General features: G+C 45.1%; 1 protein-coding gene and 1 pseudogene across 2 annotated transcripts in view; one reads left to right on the top strand and one right to left on the bottom strand.

Moving 5' to 3' along the window:
- Positions 1 to 3431: 3431 nt before the first annotated feature.
- Positions 3432 to 4350, bottom strand: LOC138840986 (small ribosomal subunit protein RACK1-like; annotated as a pseudogene). The gene has a single exon (XR_011376291.1). The product of XR_011376291.1 is annotated as a small ribosomal subunit protein RACK1-like (transcript).
- A 3592-nt stretch (positions 4351 to 7942) lies between these two features.
- Positions 7943 to 19951, top strand: part of Smyd2 (SET and MYND domain containing 2) — a 47820-nt gene continuing 35811 nt past the window's right edge. The window contains exon 1 of the mRNA XM_070041507.1: positions 7943 to 8217. Coding sequence (XP_069897608.1) covers positions 8045 to 8217 — 173 coding nt within the window. The 5' untranslated portion in view covers positions 7943 to 8044. The remainder of the gene's footprint in view (positions 8218 to 19951) is intronic.

Genomic DNA, 19951 nt, shown 5'->3' with positions numbered 1-19951 from the left:
TGTTATTACCCAAATTGTGAGGACACAGCTTAAGCTATATTATTAGTTGTTCATTCATTTATTTATGTTTATTTCCTTCCTCAAATAGAAGAGAACATGGGGAATGACAGTTTAAGAATTGGTCTACTTGCCCCTCAGATAATTGCTATGTACTATTTCTCTGGTTTTCTTACTCCCTCTCCTGATATAAATAGTTTCTTCTAGGGTAACCGTGACTAGGGGGGTGGAAAGCTGCAATGCAGCTGAGATGCTGGTGTTGGACTGTGAATTATGCATGAGGGTGATCTGGTGCTTGCTGTAGCTCAGCCTGGAAGCAAAAGCTATTTCTGCTCAGGTCCACACCTTCCTGGACCAGCAAGCAACAAAGCAGACCACAGTGTCTTTAACCCTTTGGATTCACAAGCATTTCAAGCTGGCTCTTAGAACCTTGTGACCAGGAAATACAACCACAATCCTTGGTCTAAAACAACACCAAAAACTCTGGGATGTGTGTGTGTGTGTGTGTGTGTGTGTGTGCGCGCGCGTGCGTGCGTGTATGCGTGTGTGCGTGTGTGCATGCGTGCTGGCACTGGGTCTTGAACTCAGGACCTGGGCACTATCCTTCAGCTTTTTCACTCAAGGATAGTGCTCTGCCTTTTGAGCCATAGCTCTTTGATGGTTAATTGAAGGTAAGAATCTCATGGACTGTCCTACACTGGCTAGCTTCAAACTACGATCCTCAGATCTCAACCTCTGGGGTAGCTAGGATTATAGGTGTGAAGCCACAAGCACCTAGCTCTCATCAGTTTTATAATTGTTGATAATAACCTTGGAATAAAGATTCTGATGAAAAGAGATGCTCATCTCTTTAAGAGCTTCCCACATTTGCCTACTTAGAATTGTCCAATCTTTCTTTGGATATGGCATAACAAAATCTGAGTTAGTTCACATTCCATTGGTAAAACCATTCATATTGGTAAAACCAATGTCCTCACCTTTGTAAACTTCATTAGCTCTTTCATTCCTGCAGTTACTCAACAAAAATTGCAGACTCTTCTAACACAGAATATAGTGGATATCAAGCCATCCACTGAGAAGACTATGAAACAAATCTATCCTACTGTATTCATGCATATATATGTATATATACATGCATACATATATATGAAAGTAGATGTTCCAACACAACACAGTTAAGACTTACCTTAGAAAGTAGTGATTGTTATGGGAATGAAAGTTGGAGGAAACTTCCCAGAACAGCTACAACTCAAGCTAAGTAAAAGAAGTTGAGTTTTAGAACTAAAAATAATAGCATGGCCTTGATGAAATACATAATCAGAGGCAATTGAAATGTCTTAAACATAAAGGTCAGTTATTAAAGCAACTATTTGAAGACAATGTGTTTGATGCCTACAGACTGTGTTTGGTGCTTATAGAATAGGGAGAGATGGTTCAGATGAAACTCATCTATAAATTCACCTGCTTAAGAAAGTGTGACACAAACAAGGCTACTAGTACAATCATATTCATTGAAGCATTGTTTACCATAGCCAAGATAAGAGATCAACTCAGATGCCCTTCAGTGGACAAATGGATCAAGAAAACGTGGTATATATACACAATGGAATTCTATGCTTCCATTGAAAAGAATGATACAGTATCATTTGCAAGGAAATAGAAAGACTTGAAAAAAATTACATTAAGTGAAGTAAGCTGGACCCAAAGAAACATAGATTGCATGGTTTCCCTCATTCGTTGTAACTAGAATGTGACTAGAATATGCTTATAAATCTACAAGTAAACACCCTGGATGGTAAAAGACAAAAAAAATCACACTTGGACATAAAAAATTATGCAGGACTCTAGACATTGACACAGGGAGACCAAAGGAGTATATTCTTAGGACAGTATATTCTAAGGCTCAATAGCTATGTGCATATGATCATGTAAAATAATGTTTATGAAAATGAACTTCAAGAAATGGAAACAGAGGCTTTTTGCTATTTTGTGCTTTTTTTCCTCCTTTGTCATTTCTTAAAAATGTTGTACCTTTTGTGTGTAAGTTTATCTGTTTCAGGGAGGGCAAGGGGAACACAGAAATAGTGGGACAAAGGGTGAACAAATGTTAGCAGTGATATTCACTAGACACTACATTGAAAATGAACTATATCACTTGTGGGGGAGGGGGTCAGGAAAGAAAAAAAAGAAGGTAGAGGTGACATTGTTCAAAAAGAAATGAACTCATTACCTGATTTATGTAACTGTAATCCCTGTGTACATCACCTTTACAATAGTATTAATAGGGCTGGGAAGGTGGCTCAGTGGTAGAGTGCTTGCCTTGCATGTATGAGGTCCTGGGTTCAATTCCTCAGTACCACATAAACAGAAAAAGCTGGAAGTGGCACTGTGGCTCAAGTGGTAGAGCACTAGCCTTAAGCTGAAGAGCTGAGGGACAGCACCCAGGCCCCACATCAACAGAAAAAAAAAGTATTAATAATAATAATAAGAGAAATTGTGACATTTTCCATTATATCTCACTTTCCTGAGGTATAAAATGTCTTCCCAATCAATTTCTTACCCTTTTGCAGTTTGGTGGCTCCTCATGCTAAACCATGAAGGGGTTGTAGGAGTGGAAATGCCTGGTTCTTGGGCATCAGTTCACACCAATTCCTGAGTGCCCTTTGTCTTCCCCAGAGTGCTGCTGTGGCTGCTATAACAAAAGGCCCCATTTGTTGTTCACAGCTCTGAACTCTGGAAAGTCCAAGATTGAAAAGGACCTATTTCTTAATCACAGCACCTCCTGGCTGTGTCCTCCGATGGCGAGAGATTCCAAAGAACCTCCTTTATACGGATACTGATCCTGTATCACTTTCAAATAACTCCACCTCTTAATTCTGTGACCTCGGGTGGGGTAGGATTTCAATTGGAATTTGGTAGGGAACACAAGTCTTTCAAATCATGGAGATGGCTCACTCTTCTTTAGGTCCCTCATGGGAAGTCATGGGCCTGCTTCCCATAGGAGCCTTTTGAAGGCCTTTCGTCATTTCTCCTTCACCTCTGCTTCTAGTACATAGGGGATTCTGGGGTCTCTATGAGACTAGGACGTGGTGACCTGTGTTGTGAATCTCCTCACACGGATGGGAATTTACTTGGGTCATCCACTTCTCCACAGCTCAGTCTAGACGGGGACTATGGCTCATGATCTTTTCTGAGAATAATACCCTCATTTCTCTCCTGCTGTCCCTTCTAGTTCTCTCTTACTCTAGTCCTGGAGAATCTTTACTAAGCAGAAGAAGTCCTTTCTTCTACATTATATGACTTAATTATGATGGAGCCCCGAGTCCCTAACACCTTAGATATTTCCAATCCTAACACTAGGCTTTTGGAAGGGCAATTCTATTGTATCTATATATTTTTTTAGAAAGCCAGTTTATAAAGCTCTGTCATAATTTCTAGTGGGCACCGATGGTCACCTGCCATACCCACACCAGGTTGTCAGTGTAGTCAGCAAACAGAGTCTGCCCATTATCCGACCAGGCCAATGAGGTGCACTGGGGTGGCTCTGCCTTGCTGTTGGTGCTGATAACTTCTTGTTTAAGTTCATCTACAATGATCTTGCCTAAGTCCCAGATCTTGATGCTGGGGCCAGTGGCAGCACACAGCCAGTAGCGGTGGGGGTGAAGCACAGGGCAGTGATGATGCTCCCACCATCTAGTGTATAAAGGTGCTTGCCTTCATTGAGATCCCACAATGTGGCCTGGTCATCCTTGTCTCCTGAAGCACAGAAAGAACCATTTGGAAAGACAGTCACAGTGTTCAGTTAGCCCATGTGGCCAATGTGATTGGTCTTCAGCTTACAATTAGCCAAATTCCATACCTTCCCCAGCTTGTCCCAGCCACACAAGACGATGATAGGGTGGCTGCTGTTGGGTGAAAACTGGACACAGGAAACCCACACAGAGTGACTCTCATCCTGGACTGTGTACTTGCAGACACCCAGAGTATTCCATAACTTGATAGTTTTGTCTTGGGATCCAGAGACAATCTGCCGGTTGTCAGAGAAGAAGGCCACGCTCAGCACATCCTTGGTATGGCCTACGAATCATCTTGTGGTGGTGCCCATGGTGAGATCCCACAGGCGCAGGGAGATGACCACATCACTGACAAAGTGGAAGGGACCCCACAGAGCACACTGCCGGATGCCATAGTTGGTCTCATCCCTGGTCAGCTTTCACATGGTGATAGTGTTGTCTTGAGAGGCCGATGGTATCATGTCTGGGAGCTGCGAGGTGGTGGCTGAGTTACCTAGCCATTGTGGACCCTGAGGGTGCCACAGAGGGTCATCTGCTCAGTCATGATGATGGTCCGTGCAGGATTGCTGCAGCGACGAGGATGGCACCGGATAGTTCAGAGAGATGAAGACCACAGCCGCATCTCCCACAGCCCCAAGGAGAAAAAGTACTCTATCTATTTTACAGTATCATTCTACAGTACTCTATTCTACAGTATCATTTCTCCTGTGTCAGTGCCACTGAGTGAAAGGCAGGTCTTGGTGACAGTTGGAATACTTGAGCCTTGATTGAGATCTCACACTCTGACCCTACCAAGCTATGGAGGAGGCTTTGTACTGATCCAGATGTGAGGCTCTAACATGGGGAGGAAGCAGATAAAGCAAGAAATGCTGGGAAGTAAGAAATAGCTAAGAGCTTATTTGTAGCACACACACCAGACTAGAAGAGGAGAGGAAGTAAACTTGAGTGGGTCTTGAGTTTGAGAGATTGGAAGGTGATGGTCAGTTGTCCTTGAGCATTTCTGTGACTCATATTCCCCTTTTTAGTCCATCCATCTCCATCACAAGGTCTTGTTCATGAAAAGTTCTTCTAGTTCCTATATCTCCTTTCCATCACCACTGTCACCCCCTTTCAAGGCCAGTAACCTCTCCCTCTTTGTTTCTCTTTCTCCTCTTTCTCCCATCCCCCTCCTAAGTTATTAGCTACTCAAGTCACAGAAATGACCCTTCTAAAGTAGACATCTGATTGTGCCAACTAAAGTTGTTCTGTCAATCCATAGTACCTACACAATGCAATCTATACCCTAAACACAGGGTTCTGTCTTAAGGCCCACCTACTGCTGCCTACTACCCTTAGGACAAAGACTTGCTCAGTCTAAGGCTGTGGCCAAGCAGAGAAGCAGCATGGTAGAGTGCTCCAGGGCCTTAAACTCACCACCAGGCTTTACTTGGACAAGTAATTTGTGTGTGGGGGGGGGGGGGAGAGGAGGAGTAGTTGCTGGAGACTGAACCCAGAGTCTTGAATGTACTAGGTGAGTACTTTACCACTGAGCTACATACCCAGCCTAGGACAAGTAATTAAACGTTTGTTCATCATCTATAAAATGCCAACAGAAGGATTAAATGAGACTATATTTTAAAAGTGTTTCTGGTACCCAGTCCCAGCTCCGTAAATGTTTGTTAAATAAAATAAAAAGTTTCATGGACTGTCAAATTCTCCACTTATGCCAGTGCACTGTTTGTCTCTTTTCCTGGGTATAGTCTTTTCCTTCCAGGAGTTAAAATGCCAGGTCCTTGATGAAGAGTTTTAACTGTACTTTGTGGACTCAGTATTGAAAGTATACCATTGATACTTTGTTTTACCTTCTCATGACAAATGGTCCAAAGTGAGATGCCTTACAACAGCACAATGTATCTGCTCAAGGTTCTGAGCTCTGAGCTCTGAGCTCAGGATCACTGGGCTGAAGACCAGATCTCAGCAGGGCAGTGTACTCTGCTGAGGCTCCAAAGGAAAATCCATGCCTCTTCTAGCTTCTGGTGGTGGCTAGCCTTCTTTGGCTTATCCCATTAATCCAATCAATGCCTCCTTGGGTGGGTCAAGTTGCTGCCTTTCATCAGGGCCTTGGGACTGCACTGAGAGCATTCAGGATCCTCATTGGTCAAGCCTAATTTTAGCTATCCCTAAGGCCCCTTAAACTACGAGGTAATGTTTACAGGGGTAAGGACCCAATATTCTTAAATGCTGGTATCCAGCTACTTAATAACTGTTTACAGGGATGTGGATGTTTTCTCCCCTTCTCAAGCCACTAAGTATTCAAAAGCACCTTCATGCACGGTCCATATTCCTTGCTAGTCTTCCTTTGCCAGAGCTTTATTTCCTAGGCTAGAGCTATTTCTTCCATGTGTTAATCTGTAGCTGGAAGGATATTTGACTCACGAATTACATCATCTTTTAGGTAAGAGAAAGTAAGTAAAGGGAAGATTCTTCATTATTTCTTCTGCATTTCACCAAGGCAGAGTAATCACACTAAAAACACCTTTCTTTCCAGGTCATGGGGCAGAAGTGGATGTCCCCTGGCAGTGTGAAGCCTCTTTCAGGGAATGTGAGAATGCAGAGTGGCCGAGTGACAAGAATGAGCTGCCTGAAGACTGCTGTCATCGGTCTGCCCCGGCTGGGCCGGTGCCATTCCCTTGGCCGTTTATTTTAAACACGGTTTTCGGCGTAACTCAAGCTCCTAAATTCATGCCTATTGCTTCACTGACCATTTCCCCATCTTGAGTCACCTAAGTTCAACACTGGGATTTTTCTGAAATGAGACGGCTTATTTTCCAGTGTTCTCCTATGACAGGCCCCGGGTCATGAAGTCTACCATAGCTCACCTATAAAAGGCAGCTCTATGGAAATTGTCCTAGTAGAAGAAGGGGGTTGGGGAGAACCTGTGGGCAATACAAAGTAAACAAGTAGACTGCTTTGTCCAACAAATCCTTCAAACACCAAGTTTTGTCTGTGGTATAAATCAGATCTGTGGACTTCCATGCCAATCTTTTTCATCTTGGTGTTGGGGAGATCTCACACTTCCCTGGAAATCAGCATGGTACACAAAACAGTTTGTTGAAGAATCCAACAAAATATCCACAGCTTGCCTAGATCGGTGTGCATAGGGGAACTTGCAAAATTTGAGAAAACTCTTGGTCAGATCATGGCCAATGTGGGTAATTACTAAGGATGCACCCTGGCTCTGGAGAAATCATCTCATGAGCATCGGATGGTTACCCCCCCCAAGAGATGACAGAGAGATAACGCCTCCAGAAGGGGTGGGGAGGGTGAGGGGGAACTAGAACTGGGATCAGGGCCGGCCAGATGACATGTCCAGTGGAGACTCTTACTCTACTACGCATATTCTTTGTCCCTCACCCCTAAGTCTATTCAATCCAAACACTCGTCTCTACACTTGGATGATGCTGAAGATACACCTTCAGTTTTCCCCAAGCTGGTCAATGTCACACGATCTCTTTCTCCGCCACACTGCTTTCCTAGTCACTTTGTCCCTCCCGAGTTTCTCTCCAGCCCCAAGGCTGGAGGGTGGCTTTGCCAGTGTGGATGAGGGCTTATCGGGCAGGCATTGTTCGGACAACTTTCTGGAGTTGGGCTCCTCTAGGTGCCTCAGAACCGAAGTGATTGTTCTGAGATCCTAACTCAGTGGGCCCACAGCGCGGCAGGTCTAGCGCAGAGCCCTGGCCGCGGGGCACTGACCGCTCCCCAGGCCCAGTTCCTTGAAGGCAGGGCTGGGGGGGGGGGCAGGGGGCCGACCACGCTCCCAGCATGCGGGTTTCCCACCCCCTGGCTTTTCCCCACCTCGCGGCTCCCCTGTGGGGGTCCGGGGCTCGGGAGGCCTGGACCCCCATCTCGGGACGCAGGGCGCGGCGCCCCTCGCCAGGACGACGGTCTATCTATCCCCCGCCTAGGCCCGGGGACACCTGGGCGGGACGGGGCCCGGAAGGGGCGGGAAGGGGAGGGGAGGAGGCGGCCGGGGGTGGGGTCCCGCGCGCGCGGGGGGGGGGGTCGGGGGAGGGGACGGCGGCGCTCCCCCCCCTCCTTCCGCACCTCCGGGGCGCGCGGCCGGGCGGGGCCGTCCCTTCCGGGGCGCAGGCGGCGGGCGCTTCCCACCCCGCCCCCCCGCGGCTCGGGGGTGACGCGTCTCCAATAACAGCTCGCGGGGCGCCGCGCTCGGGCACAACGGCGCCGCGCGCCCCTCCGCCCCGGTCGCTGCCGCCATGCGGGCCGAGGGCCACGGCGGCCTGGAGCGCTTCTGCAGCCCGGGCAAAGGCCGGGGGCTGCGGGCGCTGCAGTCCTTCCAGGTGGGGGACTTGCTCTTCTCCTGCCCGGCCTACGCCTACGTGCTCACGGTCAACGAGCGCGGCAACCACTGCGAGCTGTGCTTCGCCAGGTAGGCGGCGGGGCGGGCGGGCGCCGGGCGGGAGCGCGGGCGGGCGGGCGGGCAGGCGGGCGGCGGCCGGCCGCGGCCCGGAGGACGTGCGCGGGCGCGCGGGGTCCTAGCGCCGCCGGCGGGCTGGGGGTGGGGAGGTGGGGGTGGGCCGGGGACCAGGGCAGTGCTGGGGGGGGGGATGCCCGGGCCACGCTGGTCCCCCTCCCGCCCCGCGGGGCCACGTGCGCCCGCGGAAAGCAGCCAACTTCCCGCCGCCCGCCCCGTCCCGCGCCGCGCCTTTGCAGGGCGGCTGCTTCAGGATGTGCCCACCCCCGAGGGCGGCTTCCCGCCCTCCCCACGTGGGCTGGGCGCCGAGCCGGTTCCGCTGCCCACGCGGGGCACCGGCCGCGGGGGGGGGGCCCGATTCCAGCTACCCCGTCAGTTCCTGCGGGTTCCCCACCGCCTGCCCCAGCCTCAGCCCGGCCTCGGATTGGCCTTTTTCTCTCCCCCTGCAGGAGTGGAAGGACGCGGTAGTGAAGTCAGTGACCTCTTCCCTCCTCCCCCTTCTCCCCCCCACTGCTTTCTCTCTGCACCATGTATTAGTGGGGTGCCTAGGATTCTGAGGGGTCTTCGGTGGTGAGAACTGTCCCCTTCCGGTTTAGCATTAGGAAAACGGGTTGTTGGAGGGATTGGGCAACATTGAAACGCTATGCAGTTGTAAGCTATTATATTCACTTTGTAGGCGTATCTGTCTACCTACCTGTCTACCTATCTGTGTCCTTGTTGCTACTTCTGACATAGGTATGCATTCTCCTGCGTGCAATACACCCACGTCTTAAGGCAATATCGGAACTGAAAGGCCACCTTCAAAAACACCCATCCGATCTTGCGTCTCTTCATTTTGCAGGTGAAAAAAAAACTAAAACCCTGAGAGTTAAATGTAGGTGTCAGTAGGTGTACACTGACAGCATTAAATTAGGGGGTGAAACCCAATGTCCGTGCCTCGCATTTCCTAGCTGGGCAGTGATGGAGTGAAGCAGGCCCTCCACTGCCCTCAGAGGAAAGGGCCCTGCTTTGCTCTCTTTGAGCCCCGTTTCTTCTTCACCTTTGAAATGGAGATTTCAGGCCAAGTTTAAGTAGCCTGAGGTCCCTGCAGGTCACTCTTGAGAATGGATCTCAAGTCCATCACACACCTCCGCCCTGGATCTCCCAGACCTGAGTGCCACATTCTGCAGTAAGACAGCAAAGGAAGGGACAAAGGCTGAATATTATAGTAATCTTGTCCGGACTCCCTGCCAGAACAGTCTTCCGCTTTTGGGGAGTGGGGGGGGGGGAGCCTGGAAAGAAACTAGACACAGAATCATGCCGTGGGCAGCGGAAGGGCTGTATGTGATGTGGTTCTTTGAATTGGTGAGCCAAGAGCTAAAGGGTCATGGCACCACTTTGCGACGTTTGAGTGAAGTGAGCATTGGGTTTTCCCAAAGTTAAAAAGGCTGCTGAGACTGGTCCCTTGATCTTCCGAGCCTCACTGTGGCTGGGGAGTCTGCATCTGCGTGGGTGTCTGCAGTGGTAGGAGCAAAGCGGGTCACCCAGCACTGGAGGAGCCGCTTGTCAGGGATCCTGGTGATTCCTGGAAGGCTCTGTGCTTGTGGGAGAAGAATGTGATTGCCAGGCACATAGCATAGTAGGTTCTCGGGAGATGGTTGCCCATCTCTTTTTCCACTGAATTAAAGATCAAACCTTTGAGTCCTGGAAGAAGAGGAACTGAGAGCTGCTTCTGTTTGGTACACACACTTGCACACCAACCTTGATTCATGTACAGTCAATTCTACCATAGGTGACTGGCTTTGCTGCCCACCTTTTTCTTCCATTTTCCAGATGGAAATCGTCAGTGTCACTGATTTGCTGTAGTCGCCTTTCTAGAACTACCCCATGCACATCCCACTCTATCCTGCTTAGCTTAGGTTGGGTCAACACTCTTCATTTTCTCTCCCCATAATATCCTTTGAAATCAACTAAAATAACACCCAAGGAGTAATCCGCCTGAGAGCCATGTGCATAGAAACAACTATGTCTTATTTCATTGCTGTTATAACTGATTAGTTCACAGTTAGTGTTTAAGTCATTCTAATAGATTTAGCACAGGCTCCTTTGACAACTATTTGTATATGACCTAGAAAAAACGTACCCAATTGTGTTTGGGGAACACATATATGACTCCATGGGCCTCAGGGTGTAGGAGTATAATTCTACAAATAAGATTGCTTGCCTAGAAGACTATCCTGTATCCTTTCTAGCATCTGAAATGTAATACGAGCAATATTGCTTCAAATAAGTAAGCCATCTGAGATCTTCCATGTCATATTGAGTGCAGCAGAATTTAACTTATTTTGTTGGAAAAAAAATCATGTCTTCAGGAGTAAGTTTATTCTGTACATTAAAAGCAATGGGAAGCTAAGCACTGGTGGATCATGCCTGTAATCCTAGATACTCAGAAGGCTGAGATCTGAGGATTGAGGTTCAAAGCCAGCCTGGGCAGGAAAGTGTGAGTCATCTCCAATTAACCACCAGAAAACTGGAAATGGAGCTGTGGGTCCAAATGATACAGCACTTGAGCAAAGAGCTCAGGGACAGTGCCCAAGCACAGATTTCAAGCCCCATGATTGAAAAAAATAAGCAAAAGAAAGAAAATAAATGGGAATTTCTTAGCTCTCTACAGAAGCGAATTCTCACAGCTAGGTAATTTCCAAGATTTGCTTCTGGGAATGAAAAATTTGTATCACATTTTCTTGGTTTGGGGGGTTTGAGCTGCTAGAAGGCAAATCCTAAACATAGAAATGATTTCTGTTGGGGGGGCTATCTCAATTGGAGAGCTGTCCCTCTCAGATACATTTTACACACATACATGCATGTGCACTTTGGTTATTAACTTTTTCCAGAGAGTTTTTAAAGGATAAGTAGAGACATCATACCTCAAACAGAATCGGCAGTCTTTTAACAATGTTAGGAGCCTCAGAAAGAGAGACTGGCTAGAGCCCAGGCTCCATTCCTTAGATGCCTCCTCTAGCGCTGAGCATGGGCAAAGTCAGAAAGGATCACTTGAAACAGCTGTTAGAACGCAGTTTTAGTGAATTTCTATTTTGTCTGGGTCTTTTAAAGACATTTAAAAACCTCATTCATGGAAGCAAAATACCATGATTCAGATAGCCTTTTACAAGTAGTTACGAAAACTCTTTTCCTAATGTCCCCAGATTTATTCTCTTCCATTATTTGTCTTGTCTTTTCTATTACCAAGGTGACAAAATAATCTTTAATGGATCTTCATCAGTAGTTAAGGGCCATGAAATCCCGCTGGTGTTCTTAAAGTTCTCTGAAGTAGCTCCTCTCTTGGTGTCTAAAGCTGGACACTGGGAGAAGGCATTGCTCTAGAGCTCCCACGAATCCCTATTCTGAAAACATTCTCTGAGAATCACCCCAGGAGGAAAAAGGAATTCAGATGCTCCCAAATTACCATGCTCTCTAAACTTAGAACTGTTGGACACCTGCACTATGAAGAGATCCCTTTTCTGTTTAGATTCCCTTATTTTTAATGGGTTGTAAGGTTAAAATGGAGCAGATTTCCTCATAAAAGTCACATTAAAGAGTACTAATCAGCTATCGGTATATTAGTTAAGGAAGTAATGTGCTGTCATTTTTGATAGTTCAAGTGTTACATTTATTTAGACAGAGACAGCAAAGCCTACTGGACCTATTGACTAGATTTGAATTCTGGCTCCATCCTTCTGGATGGTTGCTTTTAGGAGGTTATGACTTAAACTCTCTGACCTTCTAGGTTCCTGTATCTGTCAACCTGTGTTCTAATGCTCACCCTACCAAGCTAAAGTAGAGAGATGTCAGATGCTCAACACCTGACTCTCATAGTAAGTAAATGTCAAAATCATTCTGGTCTTGTCTGATAGCCTTTGCTGCTAAATATGTCAGACACCACTGGATCATGTGATAGAATATTGCAATTTCAGGGACATGTTTATAGTGGGGAGGCTGGAGGAGGCTATAGTGGGAAGGAAATACAGAAAAAAGTTGTTGACCACTGTAAGTCACCATTAATTTTGTACCCTAATCCAAAGGTGAAATGAACAGTTCTCCACTTTGGGTCCCCCTGAATAATTGGGACTTATGTCTACTTTCAGTGTTTTGAATACTGAATGGCAGTGCTATAACACATATATGTACATAAAGCTTCTTTAAAAAAAAGGAAGAACTGTCTTCATCCAGATGCTGTTGGCTTACACCTATAATCCTAGCTACTTAGGAGGCCTGGAGGATGGAGGTTCAAAGCCAGCTCAGACAGAAGAAAAATTTGTGAGACTCTTATCTCCCAAATAACCAGCAAATAACTGGGCTGGAACTGTGACTGAAGTGGTAGAGCACAAGCCTACCACTTTTAAATATGAGGTTGAACAAATATTTGTAAAGGAAAATGGAAGAAGGTAGAATTCCCCACAGAGCAAGGATATCTTGATTCCATTCTCCTATTGTTCAGCATGGTGCTTCTAGCTAGGACAGGATCTGCTCTTTAAGACTTCCATAGACCAGGAACCAAGCCAGGTGTATTTTTCACATACAAGGAACAGAATTTGTCCGTTTTAGGGGCTCAGTGATCAAGCCACACAGTTGGAAGAGATTTCAGACAGAAGAGAATAGCAGCTGGATATGTTAATGTGAAAGTCAAGTAGGAGGAGTTAAAAGGACCAGCTAAGGCCTTTTCTTCCCCACAGCAGAAGCACAAAAACTTCTTGAGGAAAAACAAAATCTGACCATCCCATCCACAATGACGTTCCTCAGAATCATACTGCTGTGGCAGCTCATAAATCATTTCCATGCAAGTTCTTACTCTGCCCTTTCTAAGGATGGTGGTGTAGACAGCAAAGTGAGATCTGCTTTTCTGTGCCCCTTGGCCTGAACCTACCATGGGGGTCACTGGAGACTAATCTGTGACAACTCTTTGAGCTGATGCAGTCTTTTGCTTCTCTCCTCTCTCATTAGGTAATTAAATAGCTTAATATATTATTTTCTAAGACCTTAAAATTTAATGGATTCAGCTGTTTTCTGCCTATCTCTTAGGCAGATATGAATATGTTAGAGTTTGTGTAAGAGCCATATATATATATTTGACCTACTAATTACATAATAAAATATTTTTTAAAAAGCTTACCACTTTGGTCCTTTTGTAGGTTTGTAATAGTTTAAAACATGTTGAGAGTAAACGATTGCTCATAATATTAGTGGTTTGTTTTTTTTGTTTGGCTGTGGGGCTTGAACTCAGGGCCTAGGAGTTGTCCCTGAACTTTTTCCCCCCTCTACCACTTACAGCCACAGCTCCACTTAAAGTTTTCTGGTGGTTAATTAGAGATAAGAGTCTCGCAGACCTTCCTGCCTGGTCTGGCTTTGAAAGTCTTATCTCCAATTAACCACCCAAAAGTTGGAAGTGGAGCTGTGGCTCAATGGGTAGAGCACCATCTTTGAGCAGAAATAGCCAAGTGAGAGTGTGCAGCCCTGAATTCAAACCCCAGTTCTGTTTTTCTTAAGTCATTTTTTGCAGAACCTCTTCCTGTGCATAAATTACATCATAATTGCCAAATCGATGAGTCTTATCAGGGCAGTAATCTTGTAGGAAAAGCAGGTTGTATGTTTGATTTCAGAAGATTCTTTCAAAATGCTTAATTAAAAAAAAACACAAAAACATTTAATTCCTTTGGAAAAGAAAATCCAGGGCTGGGAAGGTGGCTCAGTGGTAGAGCGCTTGACTTGTATGCATGAGGCCCTGGGTTCGATTCCTCAGCACCACAAAAGCAAAAAGAAAAAAGCCAGAAGTGGCCTGTGGCTCAAGTGGTAGAGCGCTAGCCTTGAGCTGAAGAGCTGAGGGACAGCGCCCAGGCCCAGAGTTCAGGCCCCACGACTGGACCCAAAAAAAAAGAAAAGAAAAGAAAAGAAAATCCAGCCTCAGTGCTCTAGATTGGCAGGAATCGAGTCTCCAGGAGAATTCAGAACCAGTGAGCACTCGAGAGTAACATTGTCTATTTTCAAGTTTGAGATAGTCGGAGAATTGTAAAGGAAGTGTCTATTCTAATTCTGTGTTTTGGACTGGCTTGGATTTAAATTTAGCTCCCTTTTCTTGTTAATAAGGGGAAAAATGAGAGAAATAGTAGTATTAAACCGCTTTATTTCTACCTCACCATCGGGCAGTCAGTAATTACAAACATTCTTTATGAAAAATCATTGATCATAAACAACTGAATGGAACTCTCTATACCTGGATTTGAACTTTCTAGTCCCAAATCTGCTTTCATAGGTACAAGCAAGGCCAGTCTGAATTTTTTTCTTATTAATCCCATGTGATCTTTCAGACTGCCCTGCCTACATATTTGTCTACATGTGTTCAATGAACTATGTGTGTTGTGTGTGAGTGTGAGTGTGTGTGTTGTGAGTGATCATCACCAGAACTAATCAGACGTAGAACAAGGCATCCTGCTTGTACTTGATTGGGTTCACCCTGCCCCTTGTCTGGTCTTCCGGCTGCCCAGTGGCTTTCTTACGACCAGGGGCTGATGGGAAGCTTGAAATACTGAGGTTTCTTTCCTTTCTCAGGGACTGCATGCACACCCTACCCACGTCTGTAACCTTCACATCTTTGGATTTCTCAAAAATCCGCAGTAGTTTAGGGTGCAGTTCTCTGACGAGGGGAATCCACTGAAGTACCTGCCTTTTCAGGCCTGAACCCGTGACCTTGGCCTCATTAGCGCTTGCACCAGTCACAAAGCCACACACCTCACTTTGTATAACTTCTGCTGACTCTGTTCCTGCCACCCTCCACGGCCTCCTTTTCAATTGCAAAGGCGTTCACAGGGACACAATAGAACAGAAGGCAATCAGATCTCTTCAAGACTGCTCTGAAGGACAGGAATATCCAATTCAGCAGGAAAATAATACAAAAAAAAGTCTTGAAGGTTCGGAGACACAACTTATCTTTCTAAGGCATGCATGTGCTAAGAGTCCAGCTGTGTCCCTTGGATTCTTCAATCAGACATTTAGAAATAATGTGGAACTTGCCAATTTATTAGCATCAAGGCTGGTGATTCTTAGGTGTGAAGCTTAACATTTCAGATGACTAAGTAGAAATATGTCATTACATTATTAAAATAGATTGGCTTAAAAAGCAGGTGCTTATTTTTGGCAAGTATATAGTCCTTTGAGACCAAAGTGAATGTTCACCATAGTACATATGATACTGTTGTGTCAGTTGGGACACTGATGTAGAAGACTAGCTCCGGAGGGGACAAGAATCACCATGGAGGAGAGGAGACAAGGATGCTTGCTTGAAAAGCGAGTTTCACAGTCAGACTTGCAGAGTTGAACCTGTCCTGAGGAGGTACATGAAAAGAAGTCTGGCTGCCCGACATGATGTGGATTTTCATCCAAACCAAATAAAAATCTTAAGGATTTTATATTTTGGCATTTTATAGGAGTTATGGGAAAGTCTGTAACAAAGTGAAGTGTTCTTAGGACAAACAAGAAAAGCTCTTTAGGGATACGGGTGCTGGCTCATGTTTTGGTGATATTTTTCCTTGTGGTAAATGTCCGTACAACAATCACTTGTCCATTTGTCACATGAAAAATCTCTTACCAGTCATTTCCATTGGTCTGCAGCTTTCTGTTAGTGGCTGTTCACAGTGAAACAACAACCTTTCACACCCAGAGGCGTGAGGCATACATTTATGAGCCAGGACTTGTGGCAGTCTTGCTGAGGATAAGAACTCTTGTTTTCTTTCATTCTTTTTGTAACTTATTCAAAAACATTTAAACCAGGCACTGGTGGCTCACACCTGTAATTCTAGCCACTCATGGTTGAGATCGGAGGATTGTGTTTGGAAGCCAGCTCAGGCAGGGAAGTCCATGAGACTCTTATCTCCAATTAAACATCAAAAAGCCAGAAGTAGAGCTGTGGCTTGAGCAATAAAAGCTAAGCAAGAATGTGAGGTGCAGAGCTCATGCCCTAGTACTAGCACATATGTGTGTGTGCCTGCATCTTCGTGCGTACACGTGTACACACACACACACACACACACACACACACACACACACACACACACACACTTTTCTCCCTACCGTAGAGGATCTACTACTGGGTTATATCCCCCTAGAAAGCATCAGGAAGGGACAACATTCCATTACTTTATTCATCATTATTTTATTTGTCCTTGTTTTACTCCCTTGAACTTTGCTAGGATTTAGCCCATGTTTTATGGAAGTTTGAATATTTTATTCACAGAAAATCAGTAATCCATGTGTGTCATGAAGTGCGATCTGCTAATTAGAATGTTTAACCACAGCACCCTTTGTGATGACATGCCCTCACTGAGCTCTGATCAGATCATTCTTAGGTAGAATGAAATGGTAACATTTCTTCTATAATCGGGAGTTTTAGGCCTGAGGCCAATGCCCAGGGTTCCATGTGCCAACTCTGGCCATTCTCCTTAATAGACCAAGTAGGAATGCTGAGCAGAGAAACTTTATGTGGCACAGCCATACTGTAGGAAAAGGTAAACACTTGAGCCAGTTGTTGGAGTACAAATATAAGCGTTTAGATTGAAGTAGAGGAAGAATTGGGGGGGGGGCGTAGAGGGTGAAAGGCATTCATAATGATTGAATAGTCCTGGTCATGAGTGTGATCCAATGGTCGCAGATGTAGACCAGTTGATCTCCCATATCACAATTGGCCAGGCAAGGCCTGGTCACTGTTACAAAATCACTGGTGGCTGGTGGTCAGTTCCAATTTCTGTCACAAGATATTAGCCATCAGTCCTACCCAACCTAGGTAGTTGTGACATAGCAAAGAACACAATTAGAAAATAGAAGCAGAGATGCCAGGCTTTTTTTGTGTTGCTTCCAGTTAATTTTCAGCCACAAGTAAGAAGTCAGTGCTTTTTAAGCAAAAGCAATTTTTTTCTTTTTCTTTTTTGCTAGTCCTGGGGCTTGAACTCAGGGCCTGGGAGCTGTCTCTAAGCTTCTTTTGCTCAAGGCTACCACTTTATCACTTAAGCCACAGCCCCACTTCTAGCTTTTTCTGAGTAGTTTTGTTTTGTTTTGTTTTGTTTTGTTTTGTTTTTGTTTTTGCAGACAAGAGCCTTATGGGCTTTTCTGCATGGGCTGGCTTCGAACTGCCATATTCAGATCTTAGCCTTCTGAATAACTAGGATTATAAGCATGAGCCCTAGCACCTGGCTGAAAAGCAGCTTCCATTTGATACACTACCTTGTATTAAAATAGCAGATGCTCTGAGTAAACATATTTTGGTATGCCATGCAGTGTAGCCTACCCATGCTTGTTGAGTAAACATTTCCAAATACCTCTTTAAAAAGAACAGAACCAGATGCTGGTGGCTTACTCCTATAATCTTAGCTACTCAGGAGGCTGAGATCCGAGGATCAAGGTTCAAAGCCAGCTTGGGCAGGAAAGCCCATGAGCCTCTTACTTCCAATTAGCCACCAAAATACTGGAAGTGGAACTGTGGCTCAAAGTGGTAGAGTGCTAGCCTTGAGCAAAAAGAGCTCAGGGATAGTGCCCAGGTCCAGAATCCAAGCCTCATGACCATCGCGCCCCCATCCCCAAACCTACCACCACAACAACTTCAGAATTTATTCAACTAAGAACATTTAGATTAATAAGGTAAGGACCTAGAAACCCTCTACCAAGTTGCTCCAGTATTTAATTGCTCTTAGTATGTGGTCAGGCCCTCCAAGATACCAACTACTGAAATACTTTTCCAGAAACAGAGTGAAGCAGAAGCTCACTGTCACCTTGTCTTGCGCTCAGTCACTTCCTCAGGAGCTGGTACAGTGCTTTGCATGTAGATACTAGGTACTTTGCACATAATACTAGACATTGGCGGTGTAGGTTTACATTATTTCCTTACTGCCTCAAAGGTAAGTGTAAAACTGTTCTTCACTCAGAATACAAATGGAATCAATAAGGTTTGAAAGAAAAATTTCTATTAAATCTGTGCAAACCATATCTGGTAAGTCTGAGTTTTCAAGGTGAAGTCCATAGGTAGGGATCCTTTACTACAACAAATTGGTGATTTTTTGTTGTTATTGTTATGTTTTTGTTTTTGTTAGTTTGAGATAAGGTCTTGCTGTATAGTCCAGGCTGGCCTGGAACTTGCTATGTTGTCCAGGCTGGCCTTGAACTCATGATCCTCCTGCCTTCACCGACTGGGGGCTGGGATTATAGGGGTGTACCATCACTTTCAGGAACTGTTCAGAGTTTACTGTTTCTATACAAACAATGAAAATGAAACAAAGGAGACAAGAGAGTGTTAACTTTTAAAATTCTTCTCTAAGGAATTCCAAAGGTCCATTTTCTTGTGAGGCTCACAACAGAATCTATCTGGGGCCAGGAGTTAGTACTCAGATTTGGCTGCAAAGAACTATTTGCATTCAGGGAGGTCACATTTAACGCTATAAAACGTTATAAAACATATTTTTACTACATTCTGTTTTCCCTTTGTGGACAGTTTTATTGAAAGGTATCCTTGGCAGTGTTCTAAGTTATAAAATAGTTAAATTTACGTTATTTTGGTGTTCCCATTTTCTTTGATGTTTGGTCACATGACTACCAGTTAGAGCAATAGCAATCATAAGTAAAGCTAAAAATATTGGTGTTTATTCCAAAATTCTAAGGGTGACACGATTTACTGTAGGGCTCAATACAGTGGCAGATGTTCTTTATTATCAGAAAAGATTATGAAAATACTGAATGAGAAACAAAGGCCTTAGTTGTTTGTTTCTTTTCCATTGCTCCATTCCCCGTAGATACTACAGAAGTAACTAAAAGTAGCAAAGAAGTGTTATTCTGATTTTGCATAAACATTAAGACATGGGCATGGTGACATATGCTTGTCATTCCAGCTGCTTGGGAGGTGAAGTGTAGATGGGTAGGAGGATTGAGGTCTTGAATGGCTGGGCAAAAGCGTGAGACCCTATCTGAAAAACAAACTAAAAGCAAGAGGATTGGGGGCCATTGTTCAAGTTGTAGAACTCTTACCTAGGAGGCTTGAGGCCCTGAGTTCAGTCTCTTCTCACCCCTTAAAAAGAAAATAAACATTAAGACACATTTCCAGAGGAAAGCATGAAAATTTAGAAGTTCATTCTTTCCTCCTCTGAGCAAGATTTAACTGTTTCGGATATTGGCCGGTACCTTTGACAATGGCGTTTGGATGTCGTTCTCATCCCATGGCTAAAAAGAGTTAACGTTCACGGTTCCAGTGGTTGAATATTTCTCTCTTCAAGCGTTGTGAATTCTTTTCTTTTAAAGACATAGATAAATTTCATCTCAGCCAGAGCCTGCATTAAAACAAATCCTAAAACAATGTCATTCTTGTCTTTCATGGCCAGTCCACTAAGCCTGGTTTCTACCTTGTAAATCATGCTTTAATTCCAATAGTTGGGAAAACCTATTAATTGCTACCTTACTGCCCTAAATATTTCCTGCCTCCCCTCGAGGAGGACGCAGGCTCTAACTTTTAACAAGCCTCAGAACAAAGCTGGCGCTGAGGCGCAGGTTCAGCACAGCTCTGGGAAAGAAGCCCCCTGCTGCACGTGGGTCCTGTCTCACTGTACGTCGTGGATTAAAGTGGTGTGTAGAGCATCTTTCACTGTTACACAAAAACCTGTCGCCCGCACATTATCCTTGTCCC

The sequence above is a fragment of the Dipodomys merriami genome, unplaced genomic scaffold (genome assembly GCF_024711535.1).
Source record: "Dipodomys merriami isolate MVZ:Mamm:240054 unplaced genomic scaffold, mDipMer1.0.p SCAF_31, whole genome shotgun sequence".
Taxonomy (NCBI): domain Eukaryota; kingdom Metazoa; phylum Chordata; class Mammalia; order Rodentia; family Heteromyidae; genus Dipodomys; species Dipodomys merriami.
Note: the sequence above shows the minus strand (reverse complement) of the source record. Positions and strands in the feature narration are given on the sequence as shown.